Here is a 26,211-nt window from a genome sequence, read left to right as displayed (position 1 = left end):
ACAAATCCCTTGGTTTTTGATGCATTCCAAAATTTACCAAACCTGGTAATGCATCAAAAAGATATGCCTCCCAGGTGAGGCGTAAAAAGGAGCAGCAGCGGCTGGCAGGGAATGAGGTTCGAGGGGGAGGGGATGTAGCGGGGGACACAAAAAAATAAAAAAATAAAAATATATCACTTACCTTGTCTGCTGGCAGTGTCTCTCCTCCGCTTCTCTGGAACCAGGAAACACCCAGGCTCCCCATAGCAAATCACAACGCTGCAATGCAGCGTTGTGATTGACTCCCCTAGGACAATCACAATGCTGCAATGCAGCATTGGGATTGGTATGAGCGCTGTGGATCGGCACCCAGATGGGGACTGGGGGCATGGGCATGTTCCCCACCAGGCTGTTTAATGCAGCCTGGTGGGGAATATGCAAAATGCGCATGACTGTTTGGCCGGGCCAGGATGGCTGGCAAGCAGTCATGCCCACATGAAGTGCGCAAACCACTCCGCCTCCAACCCTGCCCCGCCATAACCCAGCCCCAAACCTGCGAAAAATAAAATGATAATAACTATGTTGTTATCATTTTATTTTTCCTCCTCATTTTTTCATCTATGTGTGCTACTTTGCAGCACACATAGAAAGAGAAAAACAGCCCTGTGGGTTATTTTTGCGCAGAAAGGTACCCCTTCCTGCACAAAACTATCCTTCCCAGAACACAGGCACCCTTGCACCATGGTGCAAGGCAGCGCTTAATTTGTAAAATATTAAGTGCAGGTGCTCAAATTTTTGGGGGAGGCCACGCCCACTTCCCTGGCTCCACCCACACCCCCAGTGGCTCCGCCCACTTCCGGTATTGGCCCCACCCACATCCACACGCCTTAACACCTCATAGCCACCTCCTCACTTTTTGAGTTCCACAAGAAGCTGACGACGTGGCTCTTCACATAAGCACCTTGAGTACCTCACACCTACACACCTGCCAAGCACCTGGATACCCTCTTGGGTAATTAGTGCGCTATAAAAATCAATATAACCTAGTATAAAATATGGGAAGCCTATAACAACAACTTAAAAGAGAGCTTGAATTACAGAATGTGTGTAAAGATCAAAATGTAGCTTTAGGTATGGACATTTGAGGACTTGAGGCAGCTTGACAACTTAAAGAGAATGCGCTTGTACTGTGCTGCTTAAAAGAAAGAAAAGTGATGAAGGAAAAAAGTACATTAAAGAAGGCAGCAACAAATGCAGACAGGAAGGGGAGTACTAGTCTGGAGTGAGGAAATAAATGAGTAGTGGATGAAAGGAGGAAAAAAAATGTGAAAGAAAGAAATGAAGGGATAGAGGGAAAAAGGAAGCCAGATGTGTGATGGATGACTAGAAAGAAGAAAAGAAGGAGAAAGAAAAGCAGAAGGAAGGGTTAAGGGTAAGAAAGGAATTAAAGAAGGAATGAAAGGAGCAGAAGAAAAAATTAAGGGAGGAAGAAGGAAGAAATGCACCAAGCGCAGTGATTGAATAAAAGATCTCAGGTCCCCTCGAGACAAGTTGGACTATCAAACTTTATATCATGCTTTGTACACCCCCGCGCCCTGGCCGACATTGCTTAAACAGGTGCCTCTCACAGTAGGGTGACCAGACGTCCCGGTTTTCCCCGGACGGTCCCCGTTTTTGGAGAAGTGTCCCCGTGTCCCGACACTTTTCTCCAATTCAATGAAATGTCCGGGTTTTTAAACAGTGTCCGGTTTAAACATACAAATGTCCCGGTTTTTCATTTGTTTCGGTTGTTTGAGCATGCGCGTGCATGCTCTCTTTGCATTGATTAAAGCGTGACGTTTAGGTGAGCGTTGTAGCAGGAAGGGAAATCGGGCTTTGAATGGGATGGGGGGTGGGGAGAGGTGCTCCTTTCATTCCACAGCGCGAGGTTCAGCGCTTTGAATGTGACCTCTGTCTCCAGGCCGAGAAGTCAAAGGATGCAATCTGCATACATTCACACCTGAATGCCGGTCACTTAGGGTGCTTCCAGAGATACCTTTGTTTTGTTAATGCAGCGCTCCTGCTCCAACAGCTACTGATGGCAGTGCGTCTTTGAATGTCTTTATTTTGTAAAAGCCTACTTGCAGGACCTGCTTATATCCTTGTTTAGAAACAGTAACCTGTTTGTACTTCGTGTCCAGGGCCGGCTTTAGGGCGGTGCGAGTGCCATCGCACCGGGTGCTGGCTTCCTGGGGGCGCCGTGTTTTAAAGTTTATTATGCTTTTGAAGCACCTGCTGCAGCGTTTCTTTACCCCCAGCAATTACCAGGCCTCACATAAATGTCAAGATAACTCGTGTGATTAATAATCTTCCTGGAGAGAGATCAGCATTTTGTATAGTTGAGGTTTTGACTTCGGTGAAGTTAGTGTAGAGGGTTAACATGCCTGCTGCAAAGAACCTGTACCAAGTAGATTACAGAGTGCGTATGATGTAAACAGATCAGCAGATTACTGCTTTCAAAAGAGATATCCTTTTGTTACTTGCAATTTATAACTTAAAGTCCTGATATAGAATAGTGAGCTATTAACTTTCATCCTAGAACTGCATACACACTGCAAAGTATACATTATTAGAGCATTGATTAATGTTGCAAAAGGGATAATTTGGCTAGAAATCGATTCTTATTATTAAAGAAAACTCCCAACTATTCTGTTTCTTTTTCGACTCTGCGTTTGTGCTTCTCCACACAAAGCACTCTTAAACTATACTGCCTACCAGTATGGATGACATGTGACTCCCTACACTTTTAGTCCTTTGGCTTATGTAACATTTCCTATACACTGATTACACATGCATGATTGATTGTCTCTGTGTAATGTGTGTGTGATGCGAAGTGCTCGGACACCCTACACTGGTATGAGTGGCGCTATATAACTAATTGAATGCATCTGAGAGAGTGTGGTTATGGAGACTTGGTCACTGTTAAAGGGTGCTAGTGAGAGAATCCGTGGTGGAGGTGGTCTTGGGGGGGCGCCAACAAACACTGTCGCACAGGGCGCCACCAGCACTAAAGCCGTGGTCACCAACTATAGCAAATGTTGAGGCAAAGTCTGTTTAAATGGAATTAATGGTTACAGCCAATAAAAGACCTCTGATTTGTCGTCTGTAATGCTTCATCTAGGTCTGTGGAGGGAGCTGTCATTATAGTCCTTTTTCTATGTCCATGGCAGCTGTCAAATAGTCCTACCTTTATGTCGATGATTACTGCAAACCGTAGTCCTACTTCTATGTCTATGACCTGTCCCCGTTTTTTGTTTTGAGAATCTGGTCACCCTATCTCACAGGGACATACTAAAAGCGCAAATAGTCACACGTGCTGCAAGCCTGCTGATCCTGTACAAGACACAGGTATGTTGTTATATTACATTAATAATATCTCCATCAATAACATTCCCATGACCGGAACCTCTCTCCATTCCTCTGGAGCGCCTCACGAACTTCCAATTATAACACCAGCCTGTTCCTCCCAATTCAAGGTGAATCATTTATTTAAGTAAATATGCTTTTTCAAGCACAGTCCTCTCCTTTCCCTATTTTGAAAATAAATTGCATTCCAAGCAGATTCTCACATGATAGTGACCGTCACAATGTCACAATGCTAGCTACCGCACGGCTGACTCACAGTATAAAAATGACAACAGGGAAATGCTGCTACCAGAAATAATTAAGACGCTTGCACTTTTACACTGCCTTAAATGTCAAGCTAGAACACCCCTGATATAGCTAAGTGGGTTAGTGCCCAGTAGTAAAGATTTGAATATAACAAGAGATTCTTTCGTTCTACGCCTTAATTTTGAAGTCAATAAAATGAGCACCGCCGAGTTAGCTTTTAAAGTACTATGAAGTCCCACAATGAAGTCGCCAAGTACTATACTAAAAAAATTGGTTATTCCTTACGTGTTGCAGAAAGAGTTACTGCCCCAGACACGCATCTTACCAGCATGGTTTCTTCCCGCCTGCAGCAGGGAGCGGGCTGACTCGCTTTTTAGTTTGAATTTACCTGAGGCCTTCTGCGCAACACGCTGCTTGCGTCTTCTGTCTTCGGTGGGCGATTAGTGCTGAGGCTGCGCAGTATGCTGGGGCAGGCCGCAGGTGAAAACAGTGATCATTGGTCCAAGTCGGGACCCACACTTCATGATTTGCCAAGGAGGCACGGGCAGAACTAATAACATATTTTCCAAGCGTCATTGGTAGCACTACTGTGATTGATTGAAGTGACCAGTAAGCTGAGGCAGGGACCCATGCGCCGGTTTCTGGCAATGTGTGCGTCTCATAATAGGTTGGGCGCCCGGGCATCCAATTTGAAATATTTGAAGCACAGTTATGTCTCACGTGCGATATCAGTTCTTTGCCGCCACTGGGGAGACCCATGTGAACTCAGTGAGCAGGCAGCAACTAATATTGCGCGCAGACCCTGACGAATAAGTGTCGGTGCTAAGCACCAAAAAGCGCTGGCACAAATTAAGCACTGGTGCAAGGGTGCCTGTGCTGGCACTGGACTGCCGAAACTGCTCCAGCGCAGGGTGACAGGACAGGAATGCACCATATTGGATCAATACGGTGCCTTCCTGCCTTCTTCCTGTGAAGCAGGGCAGCACGGCAAGGTGACTTGCTATGCTGCCCTGCACCCCAGTATTCTGGTAAATATGCCCCTTAATCTGTAACATTGTTTGGCTCAGAAAGGGAACTTCGTCAAATCGATATTAACCAAAGAATATCAAATCTTTTCCTGACATGAGACTCGCCACCCTGAGAACCTGGAGGGTTCAGGCTGCAGACTGCAGACACACCTCTTTATCAAGAGCTACCATCGACTGGAATGCATTCCTCACTCTTAAATTGTACAGAAGTGGCTTGAAAAGTTGAGCCCCAAAATCTCCCTTGTCAGCATGGAGGCTACAATGATAGAAAATGCACCCAGCAGAGAAACGAGCCAGCCAGTGACCAAATTCAATCAAACCCCGACAATGTGATGATTCAGCTGTTCGCCATTTACAACCCTTTCCAAGACAGCAACAAGCATTGACAATGCCGATAGGTCTTGCATTAACGTAATGTTGTAGGATAACATGAAGCCCTACAACTAAATAGCAGGGAAATAGATATGTATTTGATGGGAAGAAAGATCTGTGGAATAATATTGGCATAGATTAAAAGGTCAGATGAAAGTTGCACTGTCAAGCCAGGTCTGAAAATACATGTAGGTTAATGACTGCCCTCCTCCTTTCTATGTTGCTGCAAGAGAAAAACATCATAAAGTATCTAGTTATCTAATGCATTTTAATAGCATCAGAATGTCATGCGTGTGTCCCTGTAAGTTCAAGATCAGGCAAGTGGATAAATAAACAAAATGATCACAGCCGTGTGGAGGGCAAGTACTTTGTACTGAAGCACACAACTTCTGCCCAACCAAAACATATACCCAACTCCCAACAAATGGGTGGGGCTAAACGCCCCTCTACTGGTGATTCACACATAATTGTCTAGGGACAGTTGCACAGTCAAGCCAGGCCATACAAATCCTTACCTTATTTCTTCTTATAAAATGTCTATACTGAAAGTTGACACATTGCAAACAGGAGTTGCATTATGTCTTCAGCTTCCACTTATGCTCAGTGCAGACACAAACATGCACATACATACACATGTGACACAGCACATCCACAGATGCCGTCGCACACAAACCCATAAACCCCCACCCTATAAAGCTTATGATCTGTTCACTTGGATGTGGGGTACTCATGGGATGCTGAGAAGTAGTGCGGTCAGTACCATTAGTTGCCCATCACTCAAGATGGCCCAAATACTGTGATACTGTACAAAAAAGGCGAGATGCCTTTTTTGGGTTTGTATCTTGGGGATAGCAAGGTGGAGGCGTACCCACGGTGACGCTGTGGCAGGGCACAGGTAGGAATGCAGATGCTGTGGGCAGCTAATAAATCAAAGATAGCAACATTGCATATGTAGCCAGTTTTTGTCTTCATTAAAAAATGAATGTGACTTTATTCTCAAAGGAGCACAACAGAGTAGTTCAATAAAGCATATTCCTAAGAATCCTGAAGTACCTAGTACTTTTGGGGACTAAGGTACACCCAGAATTGTAATAAAAATGTAACCTCCCTTTTCCATGCTGAACTTCCTCGTGTTGAAAATAGAAAAAAAAACTAGCGAGTTTGTGTTCAACATAGAGTCACAGTGCTAACACTAAACTACAAAATGGCGGGCGATCACGATCAGAACAGAAGATAATATTGGTGTTTATAAATCTCAGGCTTTCAAATGGCTACCAGAGATATAACCCTTTACAGGTACCGACAATGAATGACAATGAATAAAAAGTCACCCAGAATCTTCCTCTTTCTTGATCCGGCCCGTGTCCTACATTTATCTCTTGGTGCACTTCCTACATTTATCTCTTGGTGCACTTCGGTCGCTCAATTCCATGCAAAATCCACCAACTAAGGTTATGGGAATACGTGTGAAGGTTTAAGCGATTTCACCAGTGGGGTTGATGGGGGGTTTCATTATTAAAGGGGCAGTGTCTGGCCAGACGTAGTCAAGATCTTTAGCTGCTAGCCCATCCCAGGGAAGAGACCCTCAGTTTGCCAGAAGGGACTTCGGTCAGATAGAACCCGCTAAGTGTTGCTGTTGTGGTGGTCTTTCTCCAACCTGAAAGAGGCAACTCTCTGGGGCTGAAGGTGTCCAGAGTCAACACTTCAGTGTACTTCAGCCTGGCATCCCTTGGCTTCTGAAACTGACCCGTCCACCGCCTGCCCACATGAGCGACCTCTTCATGAATGAGAATCCTCTTCTTCATGGCCCCTCTTGTGCCTGGTGCACATGGATGATTTATCCACCTTCATTAACACACTCACTCGTTTTTCACTTGTATCTTCAATGTGGACTGAGGGTTGCGAGAGAGCTTTCAGCGTAATTTTATGATGAGACTGTTGATATATTGACCCTGTCTGTAGTAAACAATTTACCATGGATTATCAATATGTAGATGTTTATGTCTTGGTTAACTGGTCTCAAGATGATAATACTTCACTATTGGAGTTAATCACAAAGTGAGTTTATCAAAAATAAATATGCTATTAAGTTGAGAGATCTTAAATACTGAAAATTCATGGCTCCATTTGGTACCTTTGCTTCTTTCTACTTCCAATTATGCATGGATTGTCATTGGTTGTCACAAGAATGTGAAGGATCCCAAAGAATGTCTAGTCTGCAGTTTTCCCTGTGTACATCACACTTCAGAAGACCTCACCCGGGCTCCAGCTTTATCTGAGGGGCCACAGAACCCTCTTTGCTGAGCTCGTTAAGGGTAGGCTCCTTATTTAACCATAATCACATGTAAATGTGTTGTGCGTTTTGAGGATTTTTACATTTTGTGGCTTTTGCAATTTTGACATCGAACGGGTGCAAAGGAGAAATGAGGCAGTTGATACCACTTGAATTGCATAAGAAGACACATATAGTTTCAACTAAAAACTTGTAAGAGTCTGTAAAATAATTATAACCTTTAATAAAGCATTTGAAATTGTTTTTTTCTAGACTGATTTCACATTGAGTCCTGACCTAAGATGACATTGCTTCTTGGATTTGCAGGGTACTGATTTGTGGCCTCAAATTACTTCTGGACTTGCTGGATATTGACTTCTGGTATCAGATGACATTGTTTTCTAGACTTTTATGGCATTGATTTATGGCCTCAGATGACATTTTCCCATACCAGCAGGGCATTGATTTCTAGCTCTAGATTAGATTGTTTTACTGTACTTGCAAGGCATTGATTTCTGGCCTCAGGTAACATTATTTTTTCTGGACTTTCTTTGCATTGGTTTCTTGCATTAGAGAACAGTGTTTTTCTGCAAGTTCAAGAATGGCCTCAGATGACATTGATTGTCTTGATGTTTGCCCTCAGAATTTTTTTTTTCCTGCACTAACATGGCAATGATCTCTGGACTCAGATGACGTTGCTTTTTGGGATTTGCACAATATTGTCTCCTGCCATCATTTGCCAGTCTATTCTCATCTATATCATGTCTATCATGCCTAGTTCCAAATTGTAGATAGCACTGATTTTTGGCATCAGGCGCCATTGATTGCGTGATTTGACAACATAGATTTCTGAACTCAGATGACTTTAATTTCAGTTCTTTGACAATGTTAATTCCTGGGTTTAAATGGCATTGATTTCATAACTACATCAAGTGTTGTTTAACACTTAGTTTACTTTTTGGCAGAAGTGATCGGTGTCATTTACGCCCGACTACGAGCACTCTAGTATACCACAGTATCAACAACCATTTGCTTTTTCAAAAAGGATGTGTGAATCTTGGGTTGTCTAATTGCAGCTTTGAAAATGGCTCCTGTGGAAGTTGCATAGACCACAAGAGCACCAACCATCAGATGTTGGCTAGGTATTCGATTCTTTAGGAATGCATCCTTTGAACCCAACTTGCATTTTTGCTTCTTATAAGTGTTTTAATGCCAGGATATTTTCTTGTGTTTTTTACAGGTGTCCTCTCACTCTGGCCCGGTCAAACCTGACTTAGAAGTCTCCTTCAGCTCCTAGGAAGATGGTGCCTGATGGGGGGGCCTTGCTGCTAAAGAACTTATTTATCTGGTCCAACCTTCTTGCATTTGCCTCCATCATTAAGCCCCTCGTCGGCCAAGTAGAAGTAACAACCGAGCGTGCAAAGACACAGGCAGCTGAGGAGCTGGGCGGCCTTGCCAACTACAGCATACCCGCCAGAAGCCAGCCGGTGGTCTTCAACCACATTTACAACATTAACGTTCCCTTGGAAAACCTCTGTTCGATGGGTCTCGATATTTCGGAAGACCAGGCGGGGAGCACCGAAGAGGCCAGGGTGACGGAGTATACCGAACAGACCTCTGACAGAGAAGGCCAGGTCTCCTTCACCCACAAAATCCAGCTCCCCAAGCCACTCTGCAAGTGCACCACTTCTCCCCAGATCATCCAGAACTTGCTGAGCCGAATAGAGATGCTGGAGCGGGAGGTCTCCGCCCTGCGGGGCCAGTGCCCTTCAAACTGTTGCCAGGACAATGCGGCCACAGGTAATAGGGGTCCCTCAGTTTACAGATGCCCCAAGGGCCTTATGACCTGGCACCCAAGGATGGTGGTGGAGTCACACAGATACACTGGCATCCACCCAAGTCCAAGGGCGCAGGCTTGAATATGTTAGTAGTATTTTCCAACAGGTACACTGCCAGGCCTTTTATGTACACCTTCTTGGAAGGTTGGTGTCTCTGGTGATAGCCACTGGTTATCTTGTTTGTTTATTTGTCTCCAAAGAGTTATAGATTCAACTGCTCTTGATTATTGAAGTCAGGTTCGAATGGCACTTGCAGAAAATATCTGAAGTAATACAACTTAGACTAAAGCAGGGGTAATCTATACAACCAAAATATCTGGTAATGTGGCAAACATGGCTAAAAAAGAAACAGCCAGGTTTGAGCCAAGAGGGTGGTGCTGTCTTTTGAGCTGTCGTCCTAGGATAACAGAAAGCCCCACAGAGCTGGATTGGGGGTCACAGAGCTGGATTGGGGGTGTTTTTTTTAAAAGGATCCACTGCAAGAATAGCTGGTGGCGCTGCAGGTTGGACTGAGATGTCGGTGACCCTCTGACATCCGATGCCTGGCAGAGCTGTGTTTTACTCTTGTGTCAGATTAGCAGGGGCTGCTCCATGTTGAAAATGAGCTACTTAAGAGAACATGAAAATGAAGCTGAGGCAAATGAGGAGAAATGTGCTTGATTCTCGATGCTAGAATAGCAGGGTTTGCCACACTTAAGTATTAGTTTCATTTCTATCTTAGGGGACTGGTGTGTGTTTGGGGGGAGTCCTACTGAGACCCATCACAGAGACGGAGATGTGTTCTGGATAGGAGGTGTGACATCTAAATTGAACAGAAATTTGTACATTTACATTACCGTACCTGCCAACTCACACGGTGACTCCCATCACATGGTCTCCCGGTGAGGAGCTGATATCACACGGTGGCAGGGAAAACTAGCTGAAAACCACAGTAAATAGTGATTTTCCAGCTCGTTTTCCGAGTCTTTGAAGTGCTGACGTCCATTAAGGGATGTGAAAACACCCCAGGACATCGGCACCAGCCTCAGCAAACTTTTTTTTTTTGGGGGGGGGGGGGATGAGGAGGCTTGGGGGTGGAGTGGGGTACAAAAGTGCCTCGTAGGTACTTCTCGGCAGAGGCCATGCTACATTCAAGGCCCTTCACCTCCTCACACGGTGAGATTGTTCTTCTAGTTTGCAAGTGTGCATTACGGTATTCACAGCTGAAGGCACAAGGGGATAAAATAATTTGCCTAAAAGAGCATATTTATGGGTCTAGTGCCAGGGCTGGGAATGTACAAGAATAAGTGCCAGCGCCCATCATTTTACTCACAAGCCTGCGGCCGTCACTGTTGACAAGTACCAAGGCTAAGTTGTCTTCATTCCTCCTCTGGCCTCTTTCTTTGACTACTAGACACTCACCGCCTCTTTATCTCACGCTTGTTTTACATCTCCCCATTCTCCCTTTGTCACTATATTCTGTATTTCTCTTCTGCCTCCTTTCATCCTTTTATGTTTTACTCTCTTGCTCTGGCTCAAAGTCTGATGAGAAAAAATAAGTAAGTGCCTGTCCTCAAAAATGAGTGCCAGTGGGCCCCACCTGCAACCACCGGCTCAAATTAAGCATTGATTTAATTAGGTAGCTCTATGTTTCTGGTGTTCTTTGATCCTCCATATATTATCAGGTTTTTTTAATCTCATATACACGGGTTTGTAAGCTGACTAAAACCTTGAATTGGAGGCAAGCCACGATGATAATCTTTGCTGCAGTGAAATACGTTCATTAAAAGTGCCCTAGTACAGAAGAGGAAACCTAGTCAGCATCAAATACTATGCCATGGTGACGTAATACGTCTCATTGTCGTATGCCTCAGTTAGAACTAGGAACAACTATTTTGGCTCTAGAGTTTAGGTACTTTCCTAATCTTCAACCTGAGGTGATGTGCCAAGTTCAGACAACTATGAAATCACACGCATTTCATAAATGACAGGAGTGAAAACATGCAAATATTTTTGATGGGCCTTGTGTCCGGCACTCGCTGGACATCCAGGGTTAACAGCGTTGAGAATAGGCATCTTGTAATGACGTTGATGGATTGATCCACCAGTCCAGATCTCCCTGCTCCATTATGATTGAGTTATAACCAGACTCATTGGAATTATGCGATGCTGTGGCATTTTCTGCATAATTATGCATTTGCCACATAACCAATCATTTGCTGCATAATTTGCAGATGTTGACTAAACAAAATTGTTTCTAGATCAAACGGGCCAAAAGCTACAAAAAACTTAGCAGTGTGTGTTGTCGCACACTGGAAAGCCCTTCGCAAACTTGACTGGTCACCTTTCGGTTGCCAATTGCAGTATTTGGGTTTTAAACTGGTAATAATTGGGTGAAATCTTTGCCCAGGTATTATTACCATGTGTAACAATGTCAAAAATAATGAAGTAATACTATCACAGAATGTGCCGCTGTATGCCGCATAGTTTGCCTTTTCTTGCTGCATAATTTAGTCAACCTTGCCACATAATTGGCTCTTCACATGCTGCAAAATGACAAGGGCCCCGTTTGTAAGGAACAGTAGAGATTGCTGGGCCACAACAAAGACTGAGTGGGGGGCATCTGACCAAAAGTGGTTATGGACACAAACTGTGTACCCTCACTTATAAACGATGCAAACCACTCATGCACAGATCCTACCCTTGATACCCTCGTCCTCTGGGAAAGAGGGTTGAATGACCAGAGGTGTTCACTGTAAATCAAGTATGGGCAGATCCATACTAGAGTTTTAGGATAACCCCAGACTAACCGAATGGGTATCTACATTGCTCTTGAAGATGTCACTGGTGTTGGCGTAACGCATACCTACTTTAGGGCCTCGCAATGTAGGGTTGAGGAATTTATTATTGACAGTAGGGTGAAAGGTAGAGAGCAAGTGTTATGGAGCTGGCTGGAAGTGCATGGCGGCCTGGGCTTACTCTCTAGGCCTCAGTGACGTAGCAAAGGCTGTGTAGGCCATAGTGCAAGCAGGCACATGGGCCCCTGCCCGTAGTTGGGAAAGTAAAGTCAGGCAAAGTGTTAGTACAGTAGGTCTCTCAAACCTCTTGACAACTGTGCCAATGTATGTGCTGCGCTAATATTAATTGCCACTCACTGCCCTATGTTTTTGTGCCCACAGGTCACCTGGATTTTGCCCTTCACTGCAGCGGCCATGGGAACTTCAGCCTAGACTCGTGCGGCTGCCTGTGCGACGAGGGCTGGGTCGGGAAGAACTGCTCGGAGCCCCACTGCCCCCTGGCCTGCTCTGGTCGGGGGGTCTGCATAGACGGGGAGTGCGTGTGCGACGCGGACTATGGCGGGGAGGACTGCTCGGAGCCGCGCTGCCCCACGGACTGCAGCTCGCACGGGCTGTGCATGGACGGGGAGTGCGTGTGTGAAGAGGCCTACACTGGGCCCGACTGCGCCGAGCTGCGCTGCCCCAATGACTGCTCGGGCAAAGGGCGCTGCGCCAACGGGACCTGCCTCTGCCTGGAGGGCTATGTGGGTGAGGACTGCGGCCGGCGACGCTGCCTGAACGCCTGCAGCGGCCGAGGACTCTGCAGCCAGGGGGAGTGCTCCTGTGACGAGGGCTACCTAGGCCCGGACTGCTCAGCAGGTAGGATTGGAGGCCAGGGGCGAAGAACAGTAAAAAGAGTGGGCTAGAGAGGACAGGGAGAAGTAAATGGAGGAAGAGGAAAGTGGGGATTAAAAAGAAGTTTAGGTTGGAAGCAGAGAAATGTTAGAGTGGAAGGGAGGGAGGTGGAAAGTGCATGTTGAAGACAGTGAAGGGAAAGGTAGAAAAAGAAAAATAGAAGAGATGTTTTTAGGTAAGGAAGAGAATGAAAGGGCAGAGAAAAAAATATTAATGGAAGGGGAGTATTGGGGAGAAGAGAAGAGGGAAGGGAGCAAAAGAGAAGGTGAATGGTGAGAAGATTGAATGAAAGAGGTAGAGGATGAGGATGGGAGAGTGTGGTGAAGGGTGGAAGGAAGAGGGAGCAGGAAGTGCTATTGGATGGTATGAGAAGGTAAGGGGAGAAGAAAGCCAGACAGATGGTATAAGGAAGGTAAGGGTGGTCAAGAAAAACAAGAAAAGATGATGAAAGGAATTATAAAAGGCATAAAAATTGAGAAAATTCTGAATAGAAGAGGAGAGAGATTGGAGAGGGAAGAAAAGAAGGAGACACACACAGGGGAACACGAAAAATGAATACGAATGAATCAAAGTAAGGACTAAAAAACAAAGTAGAGGAGAGGAAAAAGCAGGAATGGGATGAAGATGAGATAAAGGAAAAAAGGACAGCAGTAGTAAGAGAAGAAAAGAAGGGTAAAGAAAGAATGTATAGACAGTAGAAGGAATGGTTATTTATTGTCTGACATGAAGCATTGACAAGAAATTTTCCTCAACAATACATTTCTAACTTTTTAAAAGTTTTCTATTTATATTTTTATTAAGTTTCCATCCATACAGTGTCTCAATACAGTAGTGACAGCAGTTACATTTTGGACATTTTCATTAGTTCTTGATACACTGATGGAGACAACAGTGTAATTCCCTCCGTTAAGATCCTATTTAATAATACATTTCTAACTTGTGAAGCCAGTGTGACTGCACAATAAGGACAAGGAATCACTAAATATGGCTAGAAGGTTTTATTTTGGATTACCAATCAATCCAGTATATCTGTAGACCAGTAAAACGTTCAGTAATTGCAGGAATACAAAAGGTAAACTAAAGTATCTCAGTAGGTTAAGGCGCAACAAAATAATATAACATATTGCAATAATCACAAGCACAGATTAAAGCAAACAGGTGTTCCATAAAGAAACATTGAAAGGGAAGTTTCTCTGTCCTAACATCGACTAGATATAAGGCCATCTAGTAAAATCTATAAATCAGGAGTTTAGGACAAAAAGGGAAGAAAGGTGTCAGCATGATCAGACTTCAGTATAAATCCAAAAGAAAAGGAAATCAATGTTTAGCACAAAGCTTTACACTTGCAAGATTAGGGCAAGCAGAGAGGTCTGTCCCTCTCCAAGTCTAAAGGGAATCTGCTCTGCTCTTCCTACAAACGTGAAAACACCAATTTTAATGTAACAAGAGATTCAGAACATTCTTATCTCTCTCACACCACCAAGGACTAACCAGGTCACTGCTTTGGTTCATCTGCAACATCAGTTCAGGTTCACACTGTATCAAACCGTACCTTCAGATCTCAACCTTGAACATCTTACCGTCCTGGTGCATGATGAAGAGAAGGCCTCTTTCAACCATTGTTTATCTACATTTGCTGCCAAGTTTCCTCTTAGGCCTATCAGTCGTCTAACACAGACAACAAGCCGTTCTCTAGCTGACGAATATCATGTTAATAAACCTGCAAGGGAAAAAGAAAACCTACTGGCAAAGCAAAATACATTTCAACTAAGGCCTGCAATCAGGTTAACTTTAGGTTAGCATTTTAATGTTCACTTCGAATACATGATTCTACATCAGAGGTCTTCAAACTTTTGGATGCCGAGACCCCCCTGTCAACATTTTGAGGCGTAAGGACCCCCTCCTGACAAAAATGTTTAAACCTGTTGACTAAATTGCGTGGGATGAAAATGTAAATGAGGTTATGTGATGCCGCGTATTTTGGGATAGCATTGCTTCATTATTTTGACATTTGTTACACACAGTAACACTGAGGAAAGATTTCACCCAATCAGTACCCATTTATAACCAAAATACAGCAATTATCATCAGAAAGATTTCAAGTCAACCTTTGTGAAGGGCCTTCCACTCTGCATCAATATGTGCTGCCACATTAGAAGCTCACCTGGCCCTGACTGGGAGAAGCAGGGGTCCCTTAAAACCCTGGCGGTTTTGTGTAGAGTTAAGACGTTTACCCATGCAGCTTTCCTCTCACCCCCTCCCTTCCATCCCTCTCTCCTCTCCTAACCCCGGATCCCTCTCTCACTTTGCAGGCCATTTTCTTTCACTCCTTTTTACAACTTCTGAACTCTCCCCATTCAACCTCTCACTTCACCTTTAATCACCTCTTGCCATTATGTCCTTTCACTGCCCTCATCTCTAACAGTCTCTCACATTTATCTCATGGCCTCTCTGGCCCTGTCACCTCCCGTGCCCCTCAGCACTTCTCATTCACCTTGGCTCATCATTCAAATTTTTGTCTATTTGTATCTTACACCTCTCCAGTCCCCCATTCCTCTTTCACATCTCCCCTTTGTTCTAACAGAAGCCCTCACCTTTGGATCACACTCACTTCTTGCGCGTCCACACTTCTCTTCGGCAATTCACATTTCTCCTCATCCCTGACCTCTTCAATCCAATTCTCTCACTCCCTTGCTGTCCTCTCTCATTTTGGGTGTGGATGCAAGTTCAGAATGGGATGAATGAATGTATGATTACTGATGGGCTTGTTTGAGTGAGTTGCATATTGAGTAGTGAGGGGGACAGCTGAGTGAAGTGTCACATGAGTGCAGGATGAGTAGTGTACTCGTGTGACTGCAGGTTGAGGTATAGTGTGAGCAGCACAAGTGCATTGTGAGTGCAGAGTGATCCCTGTGAGTGCAAGATGAGCGGGTAAATGGTGTGAGTGCATGGTGATCAGTGAGTGCATTGTGATCGCTGTGAGTGCAGGGTGAGCGTGAAAATGAAGGGCGAGAATGAGGAATGAGTTGTCTGAATGCAGGGTGCATTCCCAGACCCATGAAGTAACTCAGCATGTTATTGACGGGGGCGTAGACTTTAAGATCTAAGTTAAACTATTGCGGCATTAATCGGGGATCGAGGGTGAAGGAAATAAATAATGTGCTGATCCTGCAACAAACTTCCAGCCCTATGGTTAGGGTTACCAGCAGATTATTTTGATGGCCCAGCCGGTACAAAAAAAAGCACTCACCTAAAGCGGTATTTTCAGCGCTTATCTGTGCATACTTCCCAGGGCCGGCTTTAGTGCTGGTGGTGCCCTGTGCGACAATGTTTGTTGGTGCCCCCCCATTGACCACCCCCACCACAGATTCTCTCACTAGCACCCTTTAACAGTGACCAAGTCTCCATAACCACACTCTCTCAGATGCATTGAATTAGTTATATAGTGCCACTCATACCAGTGTAGGGTGTCCGAGCACTTTGCATCACACACACATTACACAGAGACAATCAATCATAAGTGTGTAAATCAGTATATAGGAAATGTTACATAAGCCAAAGGACTAAAAGTATAGGAGTCACATGTCATCCATACTGGTAGACAGTATAGTTTAAGAGTGCTTGGTGTGGAGAAGCACAAACTCAGAGTCGAAAAAGAAACAGCATAGTTGGGAGTTTCCTTTAATAATAAGAATTGATTTCTAGCCAAATTAACCCTTTTTGCAACATTAATCAATGGTCTAATAATGTATTCTTTGCAGTGTGCGAGCAGTTCTAGGATGAAAGTTAATAGCTCACTATTCTATATTAGGACTTTAAGTTATAAATTGCAAGTAACAAAAGGATGTCTCTTTTGAAAGCAGTAACCTGCTGATCTGTTTACATCATACTTCTGTAATCTACTTGGTACACGTTCTTTGCAGCAGGCATATTAACCCTCTGCACTAACTTCACCTAAGTCAAAACCTCAACTATACGAAATTCTGATCTCTCTCCAGGAAGATAATTAATCACGCAAGTTATCTTGACATTTATGTGAGGCCTGGTAATTCCCGGGGAAAGAAACGCAGAAGCAGGTGCTTCAAAAGCACAATAAACTTTCACCACCCGGTGCGGTGGCACCGGTCGCACCGCCCTAAAGCCGGCCCTGATACTTCCAACAGCAAATATAAATAGAAAGCACTTTGAATTGTGTTCTAGGGCTGCCTCAATGATCCATGACTGATAATTAAAGAGAACAAAGACAGAAAAGTCACATAACGAACGCATACATACTTTTTTATTTCTAAGTCTATTTAGTACCAAGAGGAGATCTTTGCAGGCTCTTTAAACAAAACACGGCAGGCATTTTTCTTTTGGCAAGCCTACTTTGTATTCCTTTTCATGAAATACATTCTCACACTACGGCAGTGAATGTAAAGTCCAAATGTAAGGAATAGGCACAGTGGGGACCCAGGGGGTACTGGAACCAGCAAAAAAACCTAAGCCTCTGTAACCAGTCTGCAAAGGCATGTAAATATGCAAATGGTCTTTAAAGACCTGTGAAAAACATGGGGGTGCCGGAGATAAGACTCCAGACACTGCCCAGCTGAGCCCCCAGCAGCTCAAGTTTCACTGCAGCAGCCCGGGCTGAGACACAGGACGGGGAAAGTGTGTGGGGGGGGGCTGAAGCCCTTGGGCCTGGGCAGAAGTGTGGCTGGGAAGGCGCGACCCCCTTTGCATCACTCCACGGCCCCCCTGGGGGTCGCGCCCCACAGTTTGAAGACCCCTGTTCTACATGCACATATAATTTTAGGAATAAATGCAATACATGAGTACATATTTACATACACAAATATCACTTTCAACTTAACCTCTTCAGTGCCCATGACGAGCTGGACTCGTCATGGGCCGCGGTTGCGCTGTGCCCATGACGAGTCCAGCTCGTCATGAACCCCGCCCGCCAATGTAACTGCCGGCACAGGGCGGGGAAAGGGCGTGGCACTGAAGGGGTTAAATGCAATATTACTTGAAACATAAGTGTAAATTTTAATGAGAATTACATATCTTCATGTTTAACTGCACATTAGTACGCTAGTATATAACGCACCAATTTCTACAGTGAATACATTTCAGTAATATGTTTAATGTTTCACACGCATTAAAGTTAAGGTACACAGTGAATATAATGTCAGGTGCACTTATATGGTTTGCATTTCTGTGTCATATAAAGGTGCAGTCTAAATTACACTGCTTCAGAATCGTAAATATATACTTATCTTTACAGTATAGTGGGAGTCGATATGGTGGATATGATATTTTTTGTAGGTCATTATTTCAACTCTGTTATAGTGGCATACAACCTAAAATGGTCAGCAATGATTGAGCTAAAGGGAAAGTGTAAACACATTGAAAAATGGTTAGAGAGATGTAAAGGCCTGGAAGAGACTAGCAAAGTTAAGACCAAAGCCTATGTCATAAAATAATATTCCTCAATCTTGGCTACACTCCAATAGTCTCACTTACACTAATTTCCTTATGTCCCAGCTAATCACCTGACTTTCTGTCTACTGGTTTTGCTAAGCTTTATCTCCATGTTGGCTCCACTTATCATCGGAAATGCTTTCTCAGTCATTAACGTGGTATAATACATGTGATTCTGTAATCCCTGTATAAATGGCAGTTTCTAGTTTCTTTATAATCAGCGACTTGTGACGCACCCTCAGAACTCGACTAATTTCTGCTGCCAGCAGCCGAGGGAAAAGGCAGGTCATGTCACAGAGCATAATTGCAGCGACTGTATAAAGCAACAAACGGAACGTTGCCTTTCTTTCTTCTGCTGTATTTTAATGGCTTACATTGAAAAGCAGGGAGAATATGTTTATTTTTTGCCCTCGTTCGATAGAGAAAAGCTGGAATCTTTCTGCATGTTTCTACACGGTAGGAGCTACAGCATTTTCTTTAAACTGACTTGTACGAAATTCTTCCTAATATCGGTTTGCGATATCTAACACATTTTTGATGTTGTTAATTTTAAACTAGAGGTTTTATTTTTATTTTTCATGTTTGCAAATATACTCGCTCTTTCATATGAAAGAGCTGCGCACCAAGGTTTTAAGTGGTTTGTGAGAAAGGTGATGTGTTATCTTGTATTATATGGGATAAAGTACCCCCTGGCATACATGATAGGGATATTTCCAGTCACCTCAGAGTTCCATAACCTTAGTAAGGAACTCAGCGTTTGGCCTCCTTCCTCTATATGGCTTTGTAACTCCTCGGTAGCTTGCAAGATGCTTATAATGCACGGCATGGGATGTTTTGCTTTTGTCCCTAATCTATCTCTTTTTTAATAACTAACCATTTTTAACATTACCGATATCCAGGCTTTCCTATCTGGGGATGGATAAGATTTCCACATTTAGGAAAGCATTATTTGGCCACAGTTATAGGCGAGACAAACCATCTCAGGCAATGATCTTAATTTGCGGCATTTCTGTGAAATGTTAAAGCATGGCTATTTTGGTCTTCTTTGTCCCTTTAAACTCAATTACCTCTTCCAGTAGCCATTACTATAATGCTGCGTAAAGAGCAGACAACTTATTAACTTGATTATTCGTTTGGTCCCCTCTGGGAGGCATGCTACTGTTTACTAGCTCATCTAAGTTAGTGTAGAATAGACACAACCTTAAGCAGATCAGTTTGATTCTGCCCGACAGAGGGGTGAGTGGTTCAGGCTGAGAATTTACATCCCCACTGCACAGGATAACAAGGAACCTCTCATATGTTTCAAGTGTTTTTAAGATAAAATTTGATTGAACAATGAAAAATGTAGCATTTTAGAAAAGCTATTCATCCATGGAGCATTCTAAGGACACAAACTTAATCATGTTCTGTCTTTGTGAATTTAAAAGGCACACATTATTAGGAGAAGTTCGGAGAAGGCAGTGGTGCATAAATATATGGTTGAAGCAATCCCGCTAAAGGATTTCACTTCATGAAAGTGGTGCCCTTTGAGTCTCTGGTCAGGCGAACGCCCAAACCTTGACCTTTCCCGTCTCCTTTGGGAAACTCAAAAGACATTAAAATGTGAGAGAAAAGGTTGAGCTAAAGTACCCTAACGAATGGAGCTAATTTGTGTGTGCTTTATAGGTACGAATTCATCCTTTTTACCTTGCTGATACCACTAAAGATGGAGCCAGCCTTATGCAAATGACTTTGCCCTTCTCTAATATGAGTATTCCAGCCTACTTACTAGCTCTAAATTGACATAAACGTTCCCAGAAGGCACAACGCCATAGTTGGAGTATCCAGTACTCAGGGAGTGCTGACTCTGCTGTGCTTTGAAGCAGGGGCATAGAGAACCCACGCTTTGGCAGCTACAGCGTGGGTGGGCTCTTTATGGGCCTTTTCTGTCTGCAACTTCTCAGGCAACACTATGAAGGTAATAGAAGAGCAGGCCGGAGCAGGGAAACACAAAACGTGGGTAAATGGAGAAGGGAAGGATGGAATATTGAATAGAAGGAAGGGTAAAAGGACGGAGGGATGAGTAAGTGGATGAATGAGTATGTGGATGAATAAGTGGGTGGATGAATGTGTGCATGGATAGAGAATGGGTGAAAAAGAGTGAGTGGATAGGTCGATAGACAGGTGAAAGGATGGTCTGGTAGATAGATGGGTGGGTGAATGAATGTATAGGTGGGTGGACATGTGAGAGGACTGTAAAGGGATGGAAAGATACGTGGGTCAAAGGATGAGCAAATGGGTGGCAGAGTGAACTACTGAGTGAAAAGATGGATGGAAGAGTGGATAGAAGGATGGGTGAATGGATGGATGGATGGCAGAATGAATGAATGGATGGATGCAACGATGAACGGCATAGCGGATGAATGAGTTAGAGGATGGCAGAGTGAATGAATGGATGGAATGGGAAAAGATTGACTGATGCATGAAAAAATGAATGGATGTGGGAATGTAGAGGTGAATAGTGGATTTCAGCAGGTGGGTAGAAGGGTGAAAGGATGAATAGATAGATATCTGGACAGAAGAGATAGGAAAGCTCTTCAAGAGAATGGTTGGCTCACTTGCTTCACTTGCTTTGTGCCATCAGATCTTTCTTTTCAAAGTGGGGAGTACTTTAATTTTCTGGCTACTCTCTTTCTTTGAACGCAATAAAGAGACAACACAGAACCAGGTATTTCAGTACCTCTTGGTGTCATCATTCATACACTTCTGAGGGAGCATGTCTCACACTATGCTGTCTCTATGCTGCTCTGCACTCAAATTCCCCATTGTTTGAACTCGCGTCTCGTCATCTCTCAGAACAGAAAGTTGTGTCCAGTGTCCTAATACCATAACGGCAAGGATTGTGAGCTGTAGAGGTCTAATCACTTTGTTAAAGCATAATAACTCGGCCTCTGCTTAGAGAGAAATAACTCTCCTTATGCGTTTGGCTTGATAGGTGAGTGAATATGAGGGTGGGGGGGGCTCCTCATCCAAGGCGATTACCATGGCTACACCGTTTGCTTGTGAAAGCATGGAGCTCAGGCTACCATAGAATTAAGGTGTCAGCTGGTGTGTAGTAAAAGTGTCCTTCTTTCATGAGGATGTGCCCTAAAATGTGTGTCCCTGCTTCTTCTTCAGTTCTGTTGTATCCACCCCAGCCAGCATTCGGATGTATATCTTTTCCAATATACGTATCTTCTGAGACCCTATGTGTTGGGTGTCTTAACATGGGTAATGGACCTCTGCGAAGACATTATCAAATCACCCTCTCTCATCTTTTCAAGTAACTTCCACTTCTTGAAGTTAGCATGAGTCTTTTGATTAGTGCTGTGCGCTATTTGAAATTCATGAGTCATCCTTGTACATGAGGACTCGTTTTCTGTTCACAGTGAGACAACAAAAGTCACTCATCCCAATTTGTTCTTCTTGGGTATCTCTGCAATTAGACTTCAGTTCAGTTCAAAGTTTATTGTATGATTAATTAAAATCTTTACAATTGTACAAAAAAGGTAATAAAATCAATGTCATTACAATCGCAATTTAAAAGCCAAGCATTAAAATCAACGTTTGTAATATCTCATTGGTTGTATGGTTTTAAAACGTATGTTTGACCATCACATACTTGTTATAATTACAGTGGTAACATTTTAAATCTAGTCTAGTGCACCTACTTGCTAAAACTTTTTTTTTTTTTTTACATTCTATCCGTATTCACACACGGCGCCTTGAGGCTAAAAACAGGATGGTCATTCTTCTCTGCTTCCTCCTGATCGGCTTGTCGTAATAATTTTCTTACCTCTACCAGGTATTTTACTCCCCGGCATGCCAAAATTGTGGAGGAGCCATCCAACCAGCGTATCACGGCTTGCCTGCACGTGCGGATATTCAGTTCGTTAAAAATTGGTTTTAAATACAGTTTCCTCAGGAACATAACTGCTGGACACACACATAATAGGTGGATTAAGGATTCCTTGGTGTGACCACACAGTCGACACTGCGCAGGTTGTATGTGATGTTTCCAGGACGGCTGTAGATCTTTTGAGTCATGTTGGCCCATCCGAAAGTCTGTGTAGCTCTTTTTTACGTGCCGGCTGAAATGAGAGAATAAATATGCTTGCGGTTTTAGTAGTTTATAAGAGGAGATGACTGTCCACCCGTGTCGACGTTTGGCAATTATATTTTTGTCTTCCAAAAAGGATTCTCTTTTTGCTGCGTCGTTGACCGCTTTACTAATACTTGCTTTGTCAGCCCTAGTTTCCCATGCTGTTTGTACTCCCAGGTCGGCCAAACATGTTTTCAAATAACTTCCCCATGAACTCGTTATTTCGTGGTCCACCTGGTACTTAATTTCTTCCCAGCATAGGCTATCCATATTATTTGGTTCCGCTGAACGGAATTTTTGGCATAATTTTACGAAGCCGCTCATGCTCCGAAATGTCTGATTTTGAAGACCAAACTCAAGCCGAACTTGCGACGGAGAGGCAGAATTTGGCAGGTTGAAAACGGCCTTGTAAATCTTTGTCTGGAGATTATTTAATAGGACAACCTCCTTGCCACACCAGGTGACTAACCCGTATGACAAGGTGGGCAAAATTTGTGCTGCCATCACTTTTAAAAGGTGGTTGTAATTCGGGCAGACCAATTTTGTTTTTAGCAGTCTATATGCAAAAATTAGTGATTGTGCTTTGGCTTTTATAGCCAGTATATGCTCTTTATGTGTTATGCCCGGCCCTATTATTATTCCAAGATATTTATATGACCCTTGCTCTTCAACCGTTGCCCCTTTCACCAACCATTTGAATTTGGTTTTTTTAGGGTCCACTAGGCGAACGACTTTTGTTTTTGCTTTGTTTAGTTCCAAGTTTTCCTGGTCCAAGTAAGATACTAGGTTATTTATCGATCTTTGTAGACCTATCGGAGTTTGACTTAGTAGAACTATGTCGTCCGCGTATTGTAACACGGTGATCAGATTATTAGCCATTTTCGGCGGGTGACAGTTGGCTGCTTCCATGTTTTTGCTAATATCCGAGAGAAACAGGTTAAATAGGCTTGGTGCTAGCACGCAACCTTGTTTCAAACCTTGGTGCGTGTCAATGCTCGGAGTTGTTCTGCATCCGTCGCCTAATTTCACTCTTGCCCAGGTGTCACTGTACAAGGCAATTATTGCTTTTAGTAGTTGGCTCGGCAGACCCCATGCCTTTAATTTTAACCAAAGACGCTCTCTACTCACTCGATCAAAAGCCGATTTTATGTCGACAAAACATGCATACAGCCTTGTTCTCTTTTTTAAAGCATTTTCTGTTAACAGTGACAGGATTGCCAGGTTTGTTATTGTGCCCATCCCTTGCCTAAAGCCTGTTTGGAACTTAGGAATTATGTTCTTATCATCCATCCAGTCTCGCAGCTGTACCAGGAGGCACGAAGCATAAAGTTTTGCCTCTACATCAATTAAGGATATCAACCTATAATTCGAAGGCTCGCGATGATCTCCCTGTTTAAATATTGGGTGGATTATATTCCCTTTGCATGAATCTGGAACTTCGGATTGAGCATATATCTGGTTAAAGAGAGGCATTAGATTCTCCGACCAGAAATCTGGGTCGTTCTTAAAAAGCACATTGGGCAGCCCATTTGGTCCTGCTGCTCCCTCTGTCTTAAGTTTTTGTATTATGCCTCCAAGTTGTTTACAAGTGGTCAGGGAATATTCTTCATTACCTCTTCTCCAACTCTGGTTTGTTTTTGATTTTTTCGCTACCAACGTTAGCCCACAGGAGTCTTCTGTACTGCTTAATTCAGTACTGCAGTACAAATTTCGTACATGTTGAACCCACGTTTCCACTCCAATTCCTGCTTCCTGTTGCAGTCTTGCTCCTTTATTCAGGTTGTTTATAATGCCCCAGAAATCCCTGCTGTTTGGCAGTTTACTTGCACGCAATAGTTTGTTCCAGATGGATTCCTTGTATGCAGATTTAGCAGTCGTCAGCATCTTCCTATAGATGTTCCTTATTTCCTTTAATCTACATTTATTTGGGTTACTTCCCATTCTTATTGCCTGCGTTTGTAATCGTACCTCTCTTGCAACCCTTCTCTTTTGGTTTTGTAGGTCCATATTAAACCATGGTTCCCTCCTGGTGTTAAACCTTCTTTGCTTACCCGGCAGGGCTGGAACCTTTCGGGTGAGGGCCTGGGCCAGCTGTTCCCAGTTGTTGATGCGTTCGTCATCTAACTGTGGCCCCAGTTTACTAATGTATTCCCTTGCTGAGTCCTGAATGTTTTTCAGGTCGCTACCTCGCCATTTTAATTTTCTCAAATTAAATTAGACTTCCTATGGAGATTTTCTCCTTTTTTAAATGAAATCCTGGTTTGCTGGTGGCCTGTCGAATGGAATGTAAAGTTGTGATGGTCCCATTTTATTGCACTTTGCTGGCATGGGCTTGTCTGTAAGAGGAATGTAAGAAGAATGTAAGTTTTTGCTGTCTCATGTATGATTGTGATGCATGACCAGTCTACACACTTCAGTAGAATACTTGAGATCCAAGTAAACATGAGTGTTTCTGTGGCTTTCATGATGGCTCTTCTTTCTGCTGGGCATTTGAGATGTTAAACTTTCCTGCATAAATTACTTCTTTCTTCATTGGAAGCTATCCATACCTATCTCCATTGTCTTCAATGAAACACTTACGGTTGGCCTGCCTCGTGATCTGCAAATTGCACTGTGGCCTTTTGCCACTCTTGAATGTTTACAAGATGACCTGTTCTAATTTGTGTTACTTTGGTTGGGGCTTTGTAGATCATTTCAAAGTGATTTTGTTTCTAGCAATCCTGCATATTGTTTTCATCGTATCATGCACACCGTCTTGGTGCTACTTAAGTCCACTCGTAGATGCTTGTCTCTTCTTCGGTCCATTGAGGATCCTCAATTTCAGTCATTTTCTTTCAACTTCTCTGATTTCCAGCTTGCATGACTTGCGATTAAGCAGCCTACGTGCCTGTTTCGTCTTTTAAGCTTGTCATCTTTGATTTTCTTGCCTTCAATTTCTGCTCCACCATTAATCTTGTTTGTCGGGCCATCTAGCAGGAAAGTAATTTGCAGAAGTCTTCCATGGATGACCACCAGCCCTCAATGCACTGGCGTCTCTAGTGAGGTTCAGATGGAGAATGTGTCCCAGCTACATTTGTCCTGCCTCCCCCTCCCCCGCACAGAACCCTTGGGCCCCCCCCCAGAGATGTTGAATATCGCCTGAAAGAAAACACAGAAGAAAACAAACACAGCACCTTGCCAAGCACATGTTAAGTGCAATTATACTTTACTGCACAGCAGCGACTGTCTGTGGCGATGCATGAGCCTACATGTCTATTTAAAATGTTTACATACAACTTTCTATGTATTTCTGGATCCATTTATACGTACATATATGTAGCTATATACATCTAAATACAGTAATATTTAAACATTTCAAGCAAACATGTTTATAAATGCATCTATGTACATATATGCATCTAAAACACATACATGTGCACGCACTCACACACACATACACTTCACAACTGCCTTTTACAGGTGGCCCCGCCAGTTTTATCCATGACTCATTGTGTGACCACTAAAAATCATTCCTAGAGACACCGCTGCCTCAGTGATCTGAATCCAGATTCCTTCACATCAGAAACTGTGCCAAATTGATGTTATTGTACTCCTGGAGTTTCCATTATGGTTTGATGGAGGGCTGATCCCATAGGTACTGGAAGTAAGGGTGCGAGGGATGCTGCATCATCCCCAGAAACAACCATGCCGGAGTTCAAGAAGGTGAATGATCAGTAAAGATGCCTTAAAATTGTGTCTTTATCTTGTCACCTTCACTGTATGTCCAAAGATAGGGTCTAATGTCTTCTGACAAAGTCCTGCCTATTTGTTTAACATG

General features: G+C 43.5%; 1 protein-coding gene across 3 annotated transcripts in view; it reads left to right on the top strand.

Annotated features, from left to right (window-relative positions):
• The window catches only part of TNR (tenascin R), a 1,024,744-nt gene that overhangs the window by 653,293 nt on the left and 345,240 nt on the right, over positions 1-26,211 (top strand). For all 3 annotated transcript variants that reach the window (XM_085601599.1, XM_085601598.1, XM_085601597.1), the window contains exons 4-5: positions 8,543-9,102; positions 12,299-12,775. In XM_085601599.1, the coding sequence (XP_085457725.1) occupies positions 8,604-9,102; positions 12,299-12,775 (976 nt within the window). In that variant the 5' untranslated portion in view covers positions 8,543-8,603. The remainder of the gene's footprint in view (positions 1-8,542; positions 9,103-12,298; positions 12,776-26,211) is intronic.

Source organism: Triturus cristatus, chromosome 4_2 (assembly GCF_964204655.1).
Source record: "Triturus cristatus chromosome 4_2, aTriCri1.1, whole genome shotgun sequence".
Taxonomy (NCBI): domain Eukaryota; kingdom Metazoa; phylum Chordata; class Amphibia; order Caudata; family Salamandridae; genus Triturus; species Triturus cristatus.
Note: the sequence above shows the minus strand (reverse complement) of the source record. Positions and strands in the feature narration are given on the sequence as shown.